Source organism: Zea mays, unplaced genomic scaffold (assembly GCF_902167145.1).
Source record: "Zea mays cultivar B73 unplaced genomic scaffold, Zm-B73-REFERENCE-NAM-5.0 scaffold_178, whole genome shotgun sequence".
NCBI lineage: Eukaryota > Viridiplantae > Streptophyta > Magnoliopsida > Poales > Poaceae > Zea > Zea mays.
The window spans coordinates 1-21,396 of record NW_023366795.1 but is presented as its reverse complement, the minus strand read 5'-3'; the positions used below and the strand labels follow the sequence as shown (position 1 = coordinate 21,396).

The window sequence follows — 21,396 nt, the reverse complement described above, 5'->3', positions numbered from 1 at the left end:
GAGTACGCAAGAAAGGCAAAAGCACTACGAATTATTGATTTAGGAATGGGAATGGGCTAGAACCCTGGGCTCTTCCTTATATAATTAATGGTCTTTTCATTCTAATACTCTATCCGAGAGTTCTCAGTATTTAGCAAAGCTGTTCCTATCTAACGGAAGGCTCCTGGATCAAATGACAAAGACATTGTTTGTGGAGAAAGAGGTGGCTTTTCCCGGATGAAATGAAACATTTCATTTGTGTAACAGGAGAAAGATTTCCCACTCCTTAGCCGTAAAGATATGTGGCCATGAAAAAGGGAGGGGATTCAGTGGAACAGGATTGGCCGGGCGGTAGAGTCGTGGAAACACTTGTTGATTCCTATTTTGGACCCTAGCTCCATGGAACAATATGCTACTGCGGAAACATGGAAGAATTGCAATCTTAGATCAAAACACTATGTATGGGATGATATGAACTGCCTAAATAAGAATTCTTGAGCGTCGAATAACCTGAGTACTAACTACATCAAACAATTTGCATTAATGAAACTGTGTAAATCCACCGGATAATCAAAAATACGCATGTCTGATGAAATGGTTGTTGCTATCTGTTTCCATAACGAATCCTTGGTTTAACTGAATAAGTAAAGAAAATGGGCCCTTTCTCTTCGTCTCAGATCGATGGATCTTCTCGATTGGAAGATCTCCCATATGGATAATACACATTCCAGTTGACCGAGCCTAATGCTAATTGTTTTGTTCCGAAGCAAAGATATCCGCGGAGGCCGGTTCGTTCGTCCTATTCTGATATTCAGGACCAAGAGGTCCTGGATTCTCTTTCGGATAGGCCCTGAAAGGAGAAGAGAAGCTGAAATGCCAACGGACCTCTGTCTATTCTCTAATTCACCCGATCCGATAGTACCCGTTTTTGGAACGTCCAGTGCCAAAGTCACTGAATGGGTAAGTCACCAATCCAATCCCTTTGACAAATCGGGTGTCATATTAGATATCATATTCTATATATATCTAATATGACACCCGATTTGTCAAAGGGATTGGATTGGTGACTTACCCATTCAGTGACTTTGGCACTGGACGTTCCAAAAACGGGTACTATCGGATCGGGTGAATTAGAGAATAGACAGAGGTCCGTTGGCATTTCAGCTTCTCTTCTCCTTTCAGGGCCTATCCGAAAGAGAATCCAGGACCTCTTGGTCCTGAATATCAGAATAGGACGAACGAACCGGCCTCCGCGGATATCTTTGCTTCGGAACAAAACAATTAGCATTAGGCTCGGTCAACTGGAATGTGTATTATCCATATGGGAGATCTTCCAATCGAGAAGATCCATCGATCTGAGACGAAGAGAAAGGGCCCATTTTCTTTACTTATTCAGTTAAACCAAGGATTCGTTATGGAAACAGATAGCAACAACCATTTCATCAGACATGCGTATTTTTGATTATCCGGTGGATTTACACAGTTTCATTAATGCAAATTGTTTGATGTAGTTAGTACTCAGGTTATTCGACGCTCAAGAATTCTTATTTAGGCAGTTCATATCATCCCATACATAGTGTTTTGATCTAAGATTGCAATTCTTCCATGTTTCCGCAGTAGCATATTGTTCCATGGAGCTAGGGTCCAAAATAGGAATCAACAAGTGTTTCCACGACTCTACCGCCCGGCCAATCCTGTTCCACTGAATCCCCTCCCTTTTTCATGGCCACATATCTTTACGGCTAAGGAGTGGGAAATCTTTCTCCTGTTACACAAATGAAATGTTTCATTTCATCCGGGAAAAGCCACCTCTTTCTCCACAAACAATGTCTTTGTCATTTGATCCAGGAGCCTTCCGTTAGATAGGAACAGCTTTGCTAAATACTGAGAACTCTCGGATAGAGTATTAGAATGAAAAGACCATTAATTATATAAGGAAGAGCCCAGGGTTCTAGCCCATTCCCATTCCTAAATCAATAATTCGTAGTGCTTTTGCCTTTCTTGCGTACTCCTGGTGAACCAGTTGCTAGCCATATGTTTAGGAGGCTTTTTTCTCCAGGTACTGGTACTAAGCCGCTTTGCCATCTCTTCATCTTCATCTGCAAAGAATTCTCGACGTGAAAACACAGAGACAAAGGCCTGATCTTTGAATAGGAAAAAGAATGGATCCGAAGGTCCCAAATCAATTGGCTTATTCGAAAAAAGCCTTCTTCTTTGAAAGATATATCTCGTGTCTGGTACTGCATTGTTCCACTCTGCAAGAAGTCCGAATCAGTCTCTTGCACCTCCCCCTTTTTATGATAAATATACCAGAAATAATTCGAATAAATAGCAGTCTCTGACAACTCATCCTCTTTAATCTGCTTGGACCCGCTCCAATACCCATAGGAAAATCCCCAGTCATATTCAGCGTACCTGTCCCTGCAATCAAATAGATTGTCCCAAGGGCCCCATATTCTAGGAGCCCAAGTTATGCTATTGAAAATTCGTTCCTCTAGCAGTTCCGGTTTGACCATTCCGTTCCCTTTTTCAAACTCCACTTCTTTTCATATAGCATCCCTAATCAAAGAGAGAACAATATCCATTTCAAAACATTTCTAACGGATTCCTTGGTTCGGACCGACGAAGTAATGGCACTCGATTATTATCAACCCGACTGCAATCTTTTTCTGTCGGTAAGGATTGCACCAGAGCACCTTCTACTTCTAATAGGCCATGAACTATAGATAGAGAAGAATCATTCTGAGCGAGTCCATAAGAAGCGACCCACTTTTTCATCGGTTCCGGGGGAAGACCAAAGATCTTGCGCGACCGGTCCGCCAGAAAAACTCAAAAGAGAAAGAAGTCTCGTTAATCTCTTCATGCTCGTTCCAAGTTCGAAGTACCGTTTGGCCAAAGAAAAAGCCGCTTCCTGACACGATTGCCTCTTTATATAGATAGATATAGGATCTATGGGGTTATTACTTAGAAGTCTATTTTGTACAAGATCCCCTCCTATCTGATAGAAAAGGGTCCCATGATCCCGAGCCGGTCTTATCTTGGCTCGCAAACCCCAAGTTTGTCTATGAAGAGCTAATCTAATTGTATTAGTTTCTATAATGGATTTCTTATGTGGAATACTAATGGATAGGGCCTCGTTGCTAAGTGCTACAAGATCTAGTGCACTGGAACTCGTGGTTATGGACCCGAATCCTTTAGTATGGAACATTGTCTTTTCCAAGTAAAAACCCCTAGTATATGAAAGAATGAAAAGGTGCTTTCGTTCTTGTGGAATAAGAAGCCCTCGTACCTTAATGAAAGGAAAATAGGAATTTTTCGTTAGGTATTTGACCAAATAGGATTGTCCAGTTCCTATAGAACCTATCACTAAAATACCCGATAGGGCTAAGCGGAACGAAAAGGGTTTTCCATGAGATGGTAAATGAAAACGATTAGCCCCACACGAGGTTTGGGAATAAGTGATTGTCTGATAATGAGCAAGGAATATACGTCTTTCTGCTAAAGAGAATCTATTAAACTCATAATTCATTAGATCCTTGTTAGCAATGTCAACTAGGTATCATAAGTAAATGGATCTCGGTTGTTCAATCCTTTGATAACCAAGGTCATTCTTTGCTAAAGAGAAATGATCACTATGGGTCAGACTCAATAGAATTGGATCCATTCCAAATAGCGAGAATTAGGATTCTTGATCCCTCTCAGTCTCTCTTTCAATTCGAGGATCCGGAGAGGTGTTTTCATAGTCATCTCCGAATATTTGCCATCTCCGAATATTTTCGATTTCATTTTTCTATGATATGTCTTTCTATATGAAAATTGGTTATTTACGATGTACGATGATCCCTGTTAAGCATCCATGGCTGAATGGTTAAAGCGCCCAACTCATAATTGGTAAATTTGCGGGTTCAATTCCTGCTGGATGCACGCGAACGGGAACGGTCTATTGGAATTGGCTCTCTATCCATGGAATCTCATCCATCATCCATACATAACGAATTGGTATGGTATATTCATACCATAACATAAGAACAATAAGAACTCGAATTCTTATCGATACTGGAACTCAGAGCATAGGGGGGAAAGTCGATTTATGGATGGAATCAAATACGCAGTATTTACAGAAAAGAGTCTTCGTTTATTGGGAAAGAATCAATATACTTTTAATGTCGAATCGGGATTCACTAAGACAGAAATAAAGCATTGGGTCGAACTCTTCTTTGGTGTTAAGGTAGTAGCTGTGAATAGCCATCGACTACCCGGAAAGGGTAGAAGAATGGGACCTATTCTGGGACATACAATGCATTACAGACGTATGATCATTACCCTTCAACCGGGTTATTCTATTCCACTTCTAGATAGAGAAACGAACTAAAGGAGAATACTTAATAATACGGCGAAACATTTATACAAAACACCTATCCCGAGCACACGCAAGGGAACCGTAGACAGGCAAGTGAAATCCAATCCACGAAATAAATTGATCCATGGACGGCACCGTTGTGGTAAAGGTCGTAATGCCAGAGGAATCATTACCGCAAGGCATAGAGGGGGAGGTCATAAGCGCCTATACCGTAAAATCGATTTTCGACGGAATCAAAAAGACATATCTGGTAGAATCATAACCATAGAATACGACCCTAATCGAAATGCATACATTTGTCTCATACACTATGGGGATGGTGAGAAGAGATATATTTTACATCCCAGAGGGGCTATAATTGGAGATACTATTGTTTCTGGTACAAAAGTTCCTATATCAATGGGAAATGCCCTACCTTTGAGTGCGGTTTGAACTATTGATTTACGTAATTGGAAGTAACCAATTAGGTTTACGACGAAACCTAGAAATCGATCACTGATCCAATTTGACTACCTCTACGGGATAGACCTCAACAGAAAACTGTTGAGTAACGGCAGCAAGTGATTGAGTTCAGTAGTTCCTCATAGAAAATTATTGACTCTAGAGATATGGTAATATGGAGAAGACAAAATTGTTTGAAGCACGCACAGAACCGGAAGCGCCCCTTGTTTCAAAGAGAGGAGGACGGGTTATTCACATTTAATTTGATGGTCAGAGGCGAATTGAAAGTTAAGCAGTGGTAATTAAGACCCCCGGGTGAAAATAGGGATGTCTCCTACGTTACCCATAATATGTGGAAGTATCGACGTAATTTCATAGAGTCATTCGATCTGAATGCTACATGAAGAACATAAGCCAGATGACGGAACGCGGAGACCTAGGATGTAGAAGATCATAACATGAGCGATTCGGCGGATTTGGATTCCTTTTCTATATATCCACTCATGTGGTACTTCATCATACGATTCATATAAGATCCATCTGTCTAGAGATCGTCATATACATCTAGAAAGCCGTATGCTTTGGAAGAAGCTTGTACAGTTTGGGAAGGGGTTTTTTGAGAAAAAAGAAGAATCTACTTCAACCGATATGCCCTTAGGCACGGCCATACATAACATAGAAATCACACGTGGAAGGGGTGGGCAATTAGCTAGAGCAGCAGGTGCTGTAGCGAAACTGATTGCAAAAGAGGGTAAATTGGCCACTTTAAGATTACCATCTGGGGAGGTCCGTTTGGTATCCCAAAACTGCTTAGCAACAGTCGGACAAGTGGGTAATGTTGGGGTGAACCAAAAAAGTTTGGGTAGAGCCGGATCTAAGTGTTGGCTAGGTAAACGCCCCGTAGTAAGAGGGGTAGTTATGAACCCTGTGGACCACCCCCATGGGGGTGGTGAAGGGAAAGCCCCCATTGGTAGAAAAAAACCCACAACCCCTTGGGGTTATCCTGCGCTTGGAAGAAGAACTAGGAAAAGGAAAAAATATAGTGATAGTTTTATTCTTCGTCGCCGTAAGTAAATACGTAACTAGGAATATGGAAAATTGCATTTTTGGAATTTGCAATAATGCGATGGGCGAACGACGGGAATTGAACCCGCGCATGGTGGATTCACAATCCACTGCCTTGATCCACTTGGCTACATCCGCCCCTTATCCAGCTAAAGGATTTTCTCTTTTTTCCATTCATTATTATTCTATTTATTCTGACCTCCATACCTCGATCGAGATAGTGGACATAGGATGCCACTCTTTAAAATGAAAAAAAGGAGTAATCAGCTGTGACACGAAAAAAAACGAATCCTTTTGTAGCTCGTCATTTATTGGCAAAAATCGAAAAGGTCAATATGAAGGAGGAGAAAGAAATAATAGTAACGTGGTCCCGGGCATCTAGCATTCTACCCGCAATGGTTGGCCATACAATCGCGATTCATAATGGAAAAGAACATATACCTATTTACATAACAAATCCTATGGTAGGTCGCAAATTGGGGGAATTCGTGCCTACTCGGCATTTCACGAGTTATGAAAGTACAAGAAAGGATACTAAATCTCGTCGTTAATTGAATTCAGAATAGAAAGATTCAGAATAAACAAAGAAATACCCAATATCCTGTTGGAACAAGATATTGGGTATTTCCGGCTTTCCTTCCTTCAAAAATTCCTATATGTTTAGGAGAAAAACCTTATCCATTAAGGTAAGGAACTTCAAGAGCAGCTAGGTCTAGAGGGAAGTTGTGAGCATTACGTTCGTGCATTACCTCCATACCAAGATTAGCACGGTTGATGATATCAGCCCAAGTATTAATAACGCGACCTTGGCTATCAACTACAGATTGGTTGAAATTGAAACCATTTAGGTTGAATGCCATAGTACTAATACCTAAAGCAGTGAACCAGATCCCTACTACAGGCCAAGCAGCCAAGAAGAAGTGTAAAGAACGAGAATTGTTGAAACTAGCATATTGGAAGATTAATCGACCAAAATAACCGTGAGCAGCCACAATATTATAAGTCTCTTCTTCCTGACCAAATTTGTAACCCTCATTAGCAGACTCATTTTCAGTGGTTTCCCTGATCAAACTAGAGGTTACCAAGGAACCATGCATAGCACTGAATAGGGAACCGCCGAATACACCAGCTACACCTAACATGTGAAATGGATGCATAAGGATGTTGTGCTCTGCCTGGAATACAATCATAAAGTTGAAAGTACCAGATATTCCTAAAGGCATACCATCAGAGAAACTTCCTTGACCAATAGGGTAAATCAAGAAAACAGCAGTAGCAGCTGCAACAGGAGCTGAATATGCAACAGCAATCCAAGGGCGCATACCCAGACGGAAACTAAGTTCCCACTCACGACCCATATAACAAGCTACACCAAGTAAGAAGTGTAGAACAATTAGCTCATAAGGACCGCCATTGTATAACCATTCATCAACAGATGCAGCTTCCCAAATTGGGTAAAAATGCAATCCGATCGCCGCAGAAGTAGGAATAATAGCACCAGAGATAATATTGTTTCCATAAAGTAAAGAACCAGAAACAGGCTCACGAATACCATCAATATCTACTGGAGGAGCAGCGATGAAGGCGATAATAAATACGGAAGTTGCGGTCAATAAGGTAGGGATCATCAAAACACCGAACCATCCAATGTAAAGACGGTTTTCGGTGCTAGTTATCCAGTTGCAGAAGCGACCCCACAGGCTTGTACTTTCGCGTCTCTCTAAAATTGCAGTCATGGTAAGATCTTGGTTTATTCAAATTGCAAGGACTCCCAAGCACACGTATTAACTAGAAAGAAAATAGATAATAGAAGGCTTGTTATTTAACAGTATAACATAGTCTATATACCAATGTCAACCAAGCCAGCCCCAACGATTGGATTTTCGTATAACTTCATTTACCAAATCCAAAAATTTGGGAAATTAAGTTAGTAAAAATGAAAAACTCAGATTGCTCTTTTCTATTTTCCATATGGGTTGCCCGGGACTCGAACCCGGAACTAGTCGGATGGAGTAGATAATTCTTCCTTGTTACAATAGAAAAAACCCCTCCCCAAATCGTGCTTGCATTTTTCATTGCACACGACTTTCCCTATGTGGAAATAGCCAATTTCTATTCCGAAGAGGAAGTCCACTAATTTTGAGAATTTTTAATTAGTTAAAGTGATTCACCTACTATGGAACATTTCAGAATGGAAAATGTGCAAGTTTTATCTTGATATCGATCTTTTCTAGTTTATTAATTTTGTCTAATGATTAATTAAGAGTAAGAGGATTCACCAGGTCATTGATACGGATAATATCCAAATACCAAATACGCTCACTGTGTGATCCATGGAAAGAAAAGTGAATTGTTTTGGTGAACATCAAAGAAAAAACTTGCTCTTCTTCCGTAAAAAATTCTTCTAAAAATACCGAACCCAATCGTTGCATAAAAGTTCGTACCGTACTTTTATGTTTACGAGCTAAAGTTCTAGCACATGAAAGTCGAAGTATATATTTTAGTCGATACAAAGTCTGTTTTTTCGAAGATCCACTATGATAATGAAAAATATTTCTACATATCCGACCAAAACGATCAAGAATATCCCAATCTGATAAATCAGTCCAAACGGGTTTACTAATAGGATGCCCCGATCCAGTACAAAATTGAGCTTTTGATAAGGATCCGACAAGGGGAGTTGCAAGGACTGTGGTATCGAATTTTTTCATTCGAGTATCTATTAGAAAAGAATTCTCCAGCATTTGATTCCTTACTAACAAAGTATTTATTGGTACACTTGAAAGGTACCCCAGAAAATCGAAGCAAGAGTTTGTTAATTGGTTTAGACGAATCCTTTGTGGTTGAGTCCAAAAAGAGAAAAAATATTGCGAGAAATTGACAAGGTAAGATTTCCATTTCTTCTTCAAAAGAAGAGTGCCTTTTGATGCAAGAATTGCCTTTCCTTGATATCGAACATAATGCATAAGAGGATCCATAAAGAACCATATGGTTTTCCGAAAAAACCCCGGGTACATTACACCAAAATGTTCCATCTTCCCAGAAAAGATGATTCGTTCCAGAAAGGTTCCAGAAGATGTTAATCGTAAGCAAGAAGATTGTTTATGAAGAAACAACAAGAAAAATTCATATTCTGATACATAAGAGTTATATAGGAATCGAAATAGTCTTTTATTTTCTTTTTTCAAAAGAAAAATGGATTTCATTGAAGTAATAAAACTATTCCAATTCGAATAATAGTGGAGAAAGAATCGCAATAAATGCAAAGAGGGAACATCTTGAATCCGGTATTCAAGGAGTTGAACCAGGATTTCTAAATGGATAGGATAGGGTATTTTTATATGTGATAGATAATGTAAATGCAAAAATTTGTCTTCTAAAAAGGGAAATATTGAATGAATAGATTGTAAATTTTGAAAATTTGGTATTTCTTTTTCTTCCGGACAAGATAGTTGCCCTAGCGAGAGTGGGATTTCTACAACGATCGCAAACCCCTCAGATAGAATCTGAGAATAAAACTCAGAATAAAAATAATTACGGTGATCCAACAATCGATCTTGGTTAGGATAATTAACCGAATTAATTAAAAAATTCTGCTGATACATTCGAATAATTAAACGTTTCACAAGTAGTGAACTAAATTTCTTGTTATTACAACCAAAAATTTCCACGGGTTCGGAACCATTTAATCCATAATCATGAGCAAATGCATAAATATATTCCTGAAAGAGAAGTGGGTAGACGAAGTAGTGTTGACGAGATTTCTGTTTTTCTGAATACCCTTCGAATTTTTCCATTTGTATTTCTACTTGAAATAGAGAAAAAAAGCATTTCTCGGTTTATCAAATGATGATACATAGTGCAATATGGTCAGAACAAGGTGTTGCATAATACAAACCCAGGAAAGAAAGGGAGTCTAATCCATAGAACTTTTTCCACTCCTTTTCTATCTAATTAGTTTATGTTTGTTCTAATTATAAAACAAACAAGAACAAATCTTTTATTTTTGCAGGCCAATCGCTCTTTTGACTTTGGAATACAGTCTCTTTATCAATATACTGTTTCTTTTACACATTCAATTCATAACATCTCTTTTCAATCCATAATCAAGAATAATTAGGATTTCTAAAAAAAAAAAGTAAAGGGTCCATTCATAGGAAAACCTAACCTTTCCCCACATTAGGCACTAATCTATTTTTAACGTCTAATTAGATCGGGGAATCCTTCCAATTAACCAATTAAGAAGTTAAGCTCGTTGCTTTTTTTTTATTTTACCAGAATTAGAGCCAGGCTCTATCCATTTATTCACTAGACCCAGAAAATCAGAATTTTTTTTATTAAAAAAAAAAAAGAAATTGATTTTATTACGACATGCTATTTTTTCCATTCATTACCTTTGAGGATCAGTCGTGGTCTTCTAGACTCTACCAAGAGTCTGGACGAATTTGTTGCTTCATCCAAATGTGTAAAAGATCATAGCCGCACTTAAAAGCCGAGTACTCTACCATTGAGTTAGCAACCCGGATAAAATAGGATCTCTTAGATACGATCAAAATCTAAAAATCGATGAAATTATACCACATTGAATTAGCAAGACATCAAAAGAAAGATTTTCTAATCCATTAAAAACACTCAAATACAAAAATGAACAGATCCGGTTAAATTTCACTAAGGCTAAGGGTAAAAAAAAAAAGCAGCCCCAATCACAATGGCAAAATTGTGATTTTTTTGGCAATTTAAAGAAGTAAAATAATCTTGTATGTGTATGAGAGTACATGCAAGAGGGGCAACCCTATCATTTGAATGAAGTGTAGACAGAAATACCTAATATGGAGTGACAATAAAGAGACCCATCTATCTACAAATTCTATTTGTTCAATAGACCTTTGTCAATGCAAATACAATGTAATTAGATATAAAAAGGAAATAAAATAGGGACTTTTGTTGGATTGGCACGACATAAATGCAGCAAAAAAAAAATAGGACTAAGAAAGAGGCAAATTGTGTCTAAATAATTAAGGGGTACTAAGGACCCTCTCCTACTTTTTTATTCATTTAGTTCTTCAATTAACTCAAAGTTCTTTCTTTATCTTTAAAGAATTCTGCCTTCCTTAAAATATCATAAACTGTTCTTGTAGGTTGAGCACCCTTTTCAAGGAAATAGAGAATAGCTGGAACATTTAAACAAGTTTGATTCTTTATCGGATCATAAAAACCTACTTTTCGAAGATCTCTTCCTTCTCTTCGAGATCGAACATCAATTGCAACGATTCGATAGATAGCTTATTGGGATAGATGTAGATAAACAACCCCCCCCTAGAAACGTATAGGAGGTTTTCTCCTCATACGGCTCGAGAAAATGATTCGAATTTCTGTCTATAATGCAATCTGTCTATAATGCAAATAGATAGAAATTCGATTATGACTTGCATTAATTTCCTTAAAGAAAAGAAAAAACAAATTTCATTTATACTCATGACTCAAGTTGGCTAATTTTTACTGACAAACTTCAAAAGAAAAACCCTTCGAAATTTTTTGAGTCGTCTCTAAACTCTTTTCTTTATCTCATCTCGAACAAATTGACTTTTATTCCTTATTCAGATCTAATTCTATTGTTGAGACGGTTGAAAATCGTGTTTACTTGTTCCGGAATCCTTTATCTTTGATTTGTGAAATCCTTGGGTTTAGACATTACTTCGGGAACTCCTATTCTTTTTTCTTTCAAAAGAGTAGCAACATACCCTTTCTTTTTTCTTATTTCCTTCGATAAAGCATTTCACTCTTCTATAGAAATCAAATATGAACAATTGATTCAGATAGACTTTTCATCAAAAAAGTTTTTCCAATCTTCCAAAATTAGACTTTTTCTTATTTTAACCTTTTGATTTCTATATTAAGGATAGACTGACAAAGTTGGCCTAATTTATTAGTTTTCACTAACCCTAGATTCTTTCCCTTGATCAAAAAGAAATTCTGTCCTCTCGAGCTCCATCGTGTACTATTTACTTTACTTACAAACAACCCAGCGAAAATTCGGTTCGGGACGAATAGAACAGACTATGTCGAGCCAAGAGCATTTTCATTACTATGGAAAATGATGGATAGGCAAATCCACAATCGATCATGTCCTTCAAGTCGCACGTTGCTTTCTACCACATCGTTTTAAACGAAGTTTTACCATAACATTCCTCTAATTTCATTGCAAAATGGTATCGAGAATTGATCCAATATGGATGGAATCATGAATAGTCATTGCTTTTGTATACTAATTCAAACCTGCTATCTATGGAGAAAATTGGATAAAAGAAATAAGTATTTATCGGGGAACACTCTGCAAAGATACAATTTATTTAAACCCATATTCTATCATATGAATGAAACATAGTTCGAAAAAGAGGAATAAAATAGTTTACTTAAGACTTATTTATTATTATTATTGAATTTCCATTTTCAACAGAGAACTCAAGATGATTAATCCTGAAATGAGAAGGATCCACTCTTTCCCAACAAATAAACTATCAACCTCAAAAAAAGTGGAATTAATTTAATGAATTAATCTATTTTTCTGTAACAAAAACAATTAACTATATAAACAAATAAGCTATGCCAATGAAAAGATTGGTCGTTTTTGAGTAGTTCTAAAATTCTCATACTTCTTCGACTCGAATAACAAAAGAAAGAACTCAAAATAAAAAATAAGAAAAGTACGATTTTTTCGAATCCATTCTATCCAACGAACAGTTCTTACCTTAACCTTACCGAAATGGATCATTCTGGATATTTAAAGAATCACAGATCGAGATCGTTTTCGCTTAACCAAAGAAAAGAAGGACGCTTCTTTTTTACTAATAATACAAGAAAACAAATAATACAACAAAAATCTATCTCTATCATAAAGGGATAGGTCTCATTTTCTATACAGTGTTTTACCTCATTAATTTTTTTTTTTTTTACTTACTTTAGTTCTTTAGTTTTGGGAAAATAAATAGGGGGTACTTCTTTTCTTTCATATTGGGTGTCAAATGGATCCTGTAAGAATTCCCACTTCATAGATACGGGGTATAAAGTTTATCCAAAAAGTTCCAATTTCAAAACACATATTCAAAACACATATGAGTAATGAGTAGTAGGGGCATATCCTGAATGTGCCTGATAGACAAAAATTTTTCATGAAAATAAAGATATTAAATTTGACTGGACTTGACACTTTATTTTTTGTTTTCTGAGAAAGAAAAAAATGCTTAGAAATGCATCTAATCTACGAGTTCATAAGAGATAATTATTCTCTTTAATAAACTTTTGTGTCGTGCAGGGCACAATACGATTCTATCTTTCGCTTCATCAGAAAAAATCTGGGACGAAAGGATTCGAACCTCCGAGTAACGGGACCAAAACCCGCTGCCTTACCACTTGGCCACGCCCCATGTCATTTCGTTTTATGAAACACTAATAAACACTATTATTTTTATATATTATTCGTCAATCCCACTTCAATTACCTAAAAAATGAGGGATATTTTCTTGCTAGGATTCTAGACATGCAGATAATATAGAATCCAAAAAATGCATTGATCATTACATGGAATTCTATTAAGATATTATATGAAAGTCGAATTTCTTCCATTCTCATTTGAGAATGCGAATACAAGGAGGTATTTTGTGTTTGGGAAAGTCCGAAGAAAAAAGGATTTGGAATCTACCTTTTCTTTTGCTTTTTCCCTTATAAAAATAACTCAATCAAAATCCAATTATCTACTCTACAAGAATGAAATGCTTGTTATGCCTAATATACTTAGTTTAACCTGTATCTGTTTTAATTCTGTTCTTTGTCCGACTAGCTTTTTCTTCGCCAAATTACCCGAAGCTTATGCCATTTTCAACCCAATCGTGGATGTTATGCCTGTCATACCTGTACTCTTTTTTCTATTAGCGTTTGTTTGGCAAGCTGCTGTAAGTTTTCGATGAAATCTTTACTATTCTGCCTGCCAAATTGAATGATGTATTCATTCCAAAAAAAAAAATGGATAAGAGCCGAGAAGTCTTATATTATGAACCTTCGATTCTAAAATGAAAATTCTTCTACATTGAATGTATAGCTGCAGCAATAAATTTTGATCAGCCTTTCTACCCCCTGCGCCTACGTTGAACAGGTACCTTTAGGTACCCACACAATACCTAAACTAATTTTTGATATTGATAAGAGTGCTTATTATAAAGCAATTCTTGCAATTTTTTTAAGAATTGATTTTTGCATTTTTAGGTGTCAAAATAAAGAAAACCCATCCTAGTGGATCCGTGTGGTAAGGAAAAATGGGTAATCTATTCCTTAACAAAAAAAATTTTGGAGATTATGTAATGCTTACTCTCAAACTTTTTGTTTATACAGTAGTGATATTCTTTGTTTCCCTCTTTATCTTTGGATTCTTATCTAATGACCCAGGACGTAATCCTGGGCGTGAGGAGTAAAAATCAAAAATTTTTTGGAATTTTTTCTTATAAATTTAAATTGGATTTATTTCGTACATTTATTTATGAGAAAATCCGGGGGTCAGAATTCCTTACAATTCGAAAGTCCCAAATGATCCGAGGGGGCGGAAAGAGAGGGATTCGAACCCTCGGTACAAAAAAATTGTACAACGGATTAGCAATCCGCCGCTTTAGTCCACTCAGCCATCTCTCCCCGTTCCAAATCGAAAGGTTTTCATGATATGGCAGAGGCAAGAAATAACGATTGTCAAAAATCCTTCCTTTTTCTTTCATTTCAAAAGTGCATAAAAATTATATTGCCAATTCCATTTTAATTATATTCTTTTTTCTTAATGTTAATAAAAAAAAGAAGAAAATTCTGGTTTTTTCTTTCCAAAATTCGATATAGGCTGAAAGACAATCAGATCTTTTTTCTCTTCAGCGGGCAGTTCCATATAGAATTTGTTAGAATAAAACAAGCGGGTTAAAAAAAAAAACTCTTTTTTTTTATTTATCCACAAAGCAAAAAAGGTTCTTATCAAACCCACAATAAAATGGGAAAGAAAGATAAAGTAAGTAGACCTGACCCCTTGAATAATGCCTCTATCTGCTATTCTGATATATAAATTCGATGTGGATGAAATTGGTGTATAAGCGCATTTTTGTATTTCCTTAGACTTAGATCGCGCAAGGCAAGAATTTTTCGCTATTTACGATTTCATATTCTTGTTACTAGACGTTCTATAGGAATAAGAAGAAATCGCAACTCTTTTCCGTTACACATAATAAATAAAGGGTTTCAAAAGTCAATTTTTCTTTTCAATATCTTTCTTTTTTTTTTCAGAATTCCATTTTTGTTCTTCCACCCATGCAATAGAGAGCGAATGAGAAAAGAGGGGTTTTCCCTTAAAAAATGGGCTTTGAAATAGAAATCATGGAATAATGCTGAATTCAAATGTTTATTTCTTTATTTCTTTTCTATAGTATAAGAAAAATGAATTAAATGAAATTTGTGGATTTAGCACGACCTGGGTTGTGACCCCATAGATAAAAATGCAAAATTTCTATCTTCGAGACGACTGAAAAAGGGCATTGAACGAGAAAGAAATCGTCCACAGATAATCAAACTATCGTATGCCCTGGAAGTAATATGAGGTGCTCGAAAATGGTTGAAGTAATTGAATAGGAGGATCACTATGACTATAGCCGTTGGTAGAGTTACTAAAGAAGAAAACGATCTATTTGATATTATGGACGACTGGTTACGAAGGGACCGTTTCGTTTTTGTAGGATGGTCCGGCTTATTGCTCTTTCCTTGTGCTTATTTCGCTTTAGGGGGTTGGTTTACAGGGACTACTTTTGTAACTTCTTGGTATACCCATGGATTGGCTAGTTCCTATTTGGAAGGTTGCAATTTCTTAACCGCGGCGGTTTCCACACCTGCCAATAGTTTAGCACACTCTTTGTTGCTACTATGGGGACCGGAAGCACAGGGAGATTTTACTCGTTGGTGTCAATTAGGTGGTCTTTGGACTTTTGTCGCTCTCCATGGAGCTTTTGCACTAATAGGTTTCATGCTACGTCAATTTGAACTTGCTCGGTCTGTTCAATTGCGGCCTTATAATGCAATTTCATTCTCTGGTCCAATCGCTGTTTTTGTTTCCGTATTCCTTATTTATCCACTGGGACAATCTGGTTGGTTCTTTGCGCCGAGTTTTGGCGTAGCAGCTATATTTCGGTTCATCCTTTTCTTCCAAGGATTTCATAATTGGACGTTGAACCCATTTCATATGATGGGAGTTGCCGGAGTATTAGGCGCAGCTCTGCTATGCGCTATCCACGGGGCTACCGTAGAAAACACTCTATTCGAAGATGGCGATGGTGCAAATACCTTCCGTGCTTTTAACCCAACTCAAGCTGAAGAAACTTATTCAATGGTCACTGCTAACCGCTTTTGGTCCCAAATCTTTGGTGTTGCTTTTTCCAATAAACGTTGGTTACATTTCTTTATGCTATTTGTACCCGTCACCGGTTTATGGATGAGTGCTATTGGCGTAGTTGGTCTGGCTCTGAACCTACGTGCCTATGACTTCGTTTCCCAGGAAATCCGTGCAGCGGAAGATCCTGAATTTGAGACTTTCTACACCAAAAATATTCTTTTAAACGAGGGTATTCGTGCGTGGATGGCAGCTCAGGATCAGCCTCATGAAAATCTTATATTCCCTGAGGAGGTTCTACCACGTGGAAACGCTCTTTAATGGAACTTTCGTTTTAGCTGGTCGTGACCAAGAAACCACCGGCTTTGCTTGGTGGGCTGGGAATGCCAGACTTATCAATTTGTCCGGTAAACTACTTGGAGCTCATGTAGCCCATGCCGGATTAATCGTATTCTGGGCCGGAGCAATGAACCTATTTGAAGTGGCCCATTTCGTACCAGAAAAGCCCATGTATGAACAAGGGTTGATTTTACTTCCGCACTTAGCTACTCTAGGTTGGGGAGTAGGGCCGGGGGGAGAAGTTCTAGATACTTTTCCTTACTTTGTATCCGGAGTACTTCACTTAATTTCCTCCGCAGTCTTAGGCTTCGGTGGCATTTATCACGCGCTTCTGGGACCCGAGACTCTTGAAGAATCTTTTCCATTCTTTGGTTATGTATGGAAAGATAGAAATAAAATGACTACAATTTTGGGTATTCACTTAATTTTGTTAGGTCTAGGTGCTTTTCTTCTAGTACTCAAGGCTCTTTATTTTGGCGGCGTATATGATACCTGGGCCCCCGGGGGGGGGGATGTAAGAAAAATTACCAATTTGACCCTTAGCCCCGGTGTTATATTTGGTTATTTACTAAAATCCCCTTTTGGGGGAGAAGGATGGATTGTTAGTGTGGATGATTTAGAAGATATAATTGGGGGACATGTATGGTTGGGTTCCATTTGTGTACTTGGCGGAATTTGGCATATCTTAACCAAACCCTTTGCATGGGCTCGCCGTGCATTTGTATGGTCTGGCGAAGCTTACTTGTCTTATAGTTTAGGTGCTTTATCTGTTTTTGGTTTTATCGCTTGTTGTTTTGTCTGGTTCAATAATACGGCTTATCCAAGTGAGTTTTACGGGCCCACTGGACCAGAAGCTTCTCAAGCTCAAGCATTTACTTTTCTAGTTAGAGACCAGCGTCTTGGAGCTAATGTAGGGTCTGCCCAAGGACCGACGGGTTTAGGTAAATATCTAATGCGTTCCCCAACGGGAGAGGTTATTTTTGGAGGGGAAACTATGCGTTTTTGGGACCTTCGTGCTCCGTGGTTAGAACCTCTAAGGGGCCCCAACGGTTTGGACTTGAGTAGGTTGAAAAAAGACATCCAACCTTGGCAAGAACGACGTTCAGCAGAATATATGACCCATGCTCCTTTAGGCTCTTTAAATTCCGTGGGTGGCGTAGCTACCGAGATCAATGCTGTTAATTATGTCTCCCCTAGAAGTTGGTTAGCGACCTCCCATTTTGTTCTAGGATTCTTCTTTTTTGTGGGCCATTTGTGGCATGCAGGAAGAGCCCGAGCTGCTGCAGCAGGCTTTGAAAAGGGAATTGATCGCGATTTGGAACCTGTTCTTTACATGACCCCTCTTAACTAAGATTTTTTATTTATACCTGTTCTAGTTTTTTTCTGTTCTGGCTCGGTTATTCCATCTAGCCGAGCCATTCATGCTTTTTTATGAAAGAATGATATAAGGGGGGCTGCACAAAGAAAAACATAGATAGAAAGAAGCAAATGTATTCAATATACAAAAGGAGAGAGAGGGATTCGAACCCTCGATAGTTCCTAGAACTATACCGGTTTTCAAGACCGGAGCTATCAACCACTCAGCCATCTCTCCACAGCCCAATCCCTATTTTATTCCTACAAATAGAACATAGCTATATGAAATGATCTACTAACTCATCTCAGATGCAAGTCCACTTTCAATATATCTCTGTATAAAGCGGTAAGGAAAAAGTTTTAATAAAAAGAAGAATCAATGGATTCATGATTAAACCCCTCCTACTTCTTGTATTTTCATACAATTTTGATTAAGTGAGGGATCAAATAGAAATATGTAGTCAACTTTATTTGAAGGTAGTTTGGAGGATTATAAATATGAATATTGCTTTCCAATTAGCTGTTTTTGCATTAATTGCGACTTCCTCAGTTTTAGTAATTAGTGTACCCCTTGTATTTGCTTCTCCTGATGGTTGGTCAAATAATAAAAACGTTGTATTTTCCGGTACATCATTATGGATTGGATTAGTCTTTCTGGTAGCTATTCTGAATTCTCTTATTTCTTGAATTTGTTTAGTATTTAGTAACCCGATACAAAATAAATAAAAAGAAAGGCCCTTTTTCGAAAAAATTAGGATTTTTATACACATTAAAATGCTATTTTCGTTCCGAATTATTACCTCTTCTCTTTCATTATTATGAAATTCTATTGCCATTAGAATATTGATTGATAGACAGTTAATAAAAAGAAAACTCTAATAGAAAATGAAACGGTCGACCCAGACATAGACGGTCGACCCAGACATAGACGGTCGACCCAGGTGGATATACCCTATAAAATATAGGACGTAGCAAGCGTAGTTCAATGTAGCGAGCGTAGTTCAGTGGTAAAACATCTCCTTGCCAAGGAGAAGATACGGGTTCGATTCCCGTCGCTCGCCAGCTTAATTTAGTAAGGTGCTATGATAAAAAATTCAGTCTAGTTGACTACTTAACTACTTAATATTATAGTTTATATTTAATATTATAGTTTATATTATAGTAAATTATATATATTTATTTTTAATATAGTAAATTATTATAGTAAATGACTACTTAACTACTTCTATTAAATTACTATTTAATATTAAATGAATATTAAATTAAGTAGTTGTTAGTCTAGTACTGTACCCCTTCCTATCTTATCCTTCCTTTGCACCCGACTCAAAAAAAAAGAGTGCTTCGAGGGTGCAAATCCAACTTTCTAAGAAAGTTCCCTAAACCGGGGATTCGCCGAGACAAACAAGAGACAAACGGTTTTGAAAGGGGGATAGGCTATGCTTTTCTTTCATTTTTTTTTTTTTTTTTTCTGCCTGCTAAATAAAAAAAAAGGGTTGGATATAGCCCTCTATCATATATATACAAATAGAATAGTCCATTTATACGGACTGCTAAGTGCGGAGACGGGAATCGAACCCGTGACCTCAAGGTTATGAGCCTCGTGAGCTACCAAACTGCTCTACTCCGCTCTGTAGGGCCGAAAACTGGTGGACGAAAGAAAAAGGTGGAATACAAGTCTCTACCATGTCTAGACAAACAAATGGAATAGTCTTTTTATACAGAATGGAGCGGGTAGCGGGAATCGAACCCGCATCGTTAGCTTGGAAGGCTAGGGGTTATAGTCGACGTTGGTTGATTATTTTTGACGTCTCTAATTCAAAACCGAACATGAAATTTTGATTTCATTCGGCTCCTTTATGGATATTCTCACCACTTAACATCTATGTCAGCTTTTCTGTCTGAATGGAACCAAAGCTCTCCGCTTTCTAGATGATCCCTATAGAATAGGAGATAGAAATTCTCCTAAATATCTATCTAATCTACTTACTTCGTTCCCTAATTTCATTCAAGAGATCCTGAGGAAAAGAGTTGGGTTTCCACCGAGCTGAAACAATATAATATACTGATGGTTCTAGTAAACCAAAACCATCGTTTTTTAGCTATTGGGCTTCCATTTCCTACAAAACAAAAGAAGATTTAGTTACGATTGGAAATAACCTTTTTTGTATCTTCATCCATAGATCCTTTACTCATATTTATTCAATCGGAATACTTATCGGAATACTTAATCCAATGCAAAATTATGCTTCGCGACTACGTACTCATAATCGAATTTGTATTTTAGATGCAAATTCAATTAGTCTTTGGATACTAATCGGGAGAATGTATATTCTTCCTCAATATGCTATTGAGAGGAAAAGGATTAAATCCTTTATAAGAACTAAAGTTTTCATCGGAATATGAATATAAAAAAACTTAAGGATGCCTTAAGTATATCATTTCAAATTCAGTTATTAATAGAACGAATCACACTTTTACCACTAAACTATACCCGCTACATGTAGATTATGATACCAATGCTACCCTTTGTCAAGGGTAGCCATTCGAGAAGGAGGCTAATTCCACCTTATCGAATCAAAGGAGAAAGTTCATGGCGGTGGGCGGTTGGTACTTCAATCGCGGACCTTTACTTTAGGATTTAGATAGCCCCTCTCTAGTCTGTAAAATACATCTCTTCTTACCATACCAATAGCGTATGAACCAAATGTATGCATTTCGATTAGGATCTATTCTACGGTTATGACTACAAGGATCATTATTTGTGAGGACGTAAATGTGCCAGACTGTTGTAAGGAATCGTTTAATTATTCCTACAATATATACTAAGAGATATAAAGGCAGTACAGTCCCCATAAATCCCTTTCTTCCTTTTCTTTTTTGTTCAGAATTGAACAAAGAAATTGCGAAAGATGTTTTCTTCCTCCACGTATCATGAAGTGCGAGCCATAGGGAAGGAGTGAGATGACTTTCCAAAATTTTTCATAGACTTCGTCTATCGCTTGAGAGAAGCAACAAAGAGTAATAACTTAAAAAGAAAAGCAGATACGAATCGCTGGTTAGTCGATCCTCTCCATTTCCTAATTTCCTCTCTTCTTTTCCGCTCAATTCTAGTTTATTAGATTCTTGTTTAAAAGAATCAAAGAAGATGAATAGAACTAAGAACACATAAAAAAGAGCATAGAGAACCATTACCAAACGTTCCTCCTAAGAATCATATTGGGTATCTATCCCCTTCCTTTTAACCCTAGGATCGAAAATCTAGAATCCTCCCTTTTCCTAGTGTTCGGAAACGGAAAACCCTGAACCTGGAGGAGTTAGGTATGTAGGATATGCTTTTTATTTTTTGTTGGACAGGCAGTAGTATAATTTTGATACTCTGCAGTATAAATTCGACTCCCAACCCTTTTTTTTAGAATAAAATTGTTGATAAAACTCCAACATAGTTTGTTCCAAA

General features: G+C 37.4%; 2 protein-coding genes and 4 non-coding genes across 6 annotated transcripts; 2 read left to right on the top strand and 4 right to left on the bottom strand.

Moving 5' to 3' along the window:
- Nucleotides 1–2,026: 2,026 nt before the first annotated feature.
- Nucleotides 2,027–12,334, bottom strand: LOC118473917 (photosystem II protein D1). The gene has a single exon (XM_035963657.1). It carries the CDS (start codon nucleotides 7,579–7,581, stop codon nucleotides 6,520–6,522), a length of 1,062 nt encoding a protein of 353 aa, XP_035819550.1. The 5' UTR covers nucleotides 7,582–12,334; the 3' UTR covers nucleotides 2,027–6,519.
- Nucleotides 3,836–14,473, top strand: LOC118473916 (50S ribosomal protein L2, chloroplastic-like). Its single transcript, XM_035963656.1, has 3 exons — nucleotides 3,836–3,870; nucleotides 4,354–4,760; nucleotides 5,412–14,473. Exons 1-3 carry the CDS (start codon nucleotides 3,836–3,838, stop codon nucleotides 5,852–5,854), a joined length of 885 nt encoding a protein of 294 aa, XP_035819549.1. The 3' UTR covers nucleotides 5,855–14,473.
- Nucleotides 14,437–14,524, bottom strand: TRNAS-GCU (transfer RNA serine (anticodon GCU)). The gene has a single exon. It is a non-coding gene; the product is annotated as a tRNA-Ser (tRNA).
- Nucleotides 14,525–18,092: 3,568 nt separating this feature from the next.
- Nucleotides 18,093–18,180, bottom strand: TRNAS-UGA (transfer RNA serine (anticodon UGA)). Its single transcript has one exon. It is a non-coding gene; the product is annotated as a tRNA-Ser (tRNA).
- Nucleotides 18,181–18,932: 752 nt separating this feature from the next.
- On the top strand, nucleotides 18,933–19,003 carry TRNAG-GCC (transfer RNA glycine (anticodon GCC)). Its single transcript has one exon. It is a non-coding gene; the product is annotated as a tRNA-Gly (tRNA).
- Nucleotides 19,004–19,496: 493 nt separating this feature from the next.
- On the bottom strand, nucleotides 19,497–19,570 carry TRNAM-CAU (transfer RNA methionine (anticodon CAU)). The gene has a single exon. It is a non-coding gene; the product is annotated as a tRNA-Met (tRNA).
- Nucleotides 19,571–21,396: the final 1,826 nt, after the last annotated feature.

Excerpts from the sequence above, each read along its gene's own strand:
- LOC118473916 (XM_035963656.1), top strand. The coding sequence starts at position 3,836 with ATGGCTGAATGGTTAAAGCGCCCAACTCATAATTG. Across the intron at positions 3,871-4,353 it reads AAGCGCCCAACTCATAATTG|GAGAATACTTAATAATACGG; the intron begins GTAAATTTGCGG and ends AACGAACTAAAG. Across the intron at positions 4,761-5,411 it reads GGGAAATGCCCTACCTTTGA|AATCTACTTCAACCGATATG; the intron begins GTGCGGTTTGAA and ends AGAAAAAAGAAG.
- LOC118473917 (XM_035963657.1), bottom strand. The coding sequence starts at position 7,581 with ATGACTGCAATTTTAGAGAGACGCGAAAGTACAAGCCTGTGGGGTCGC.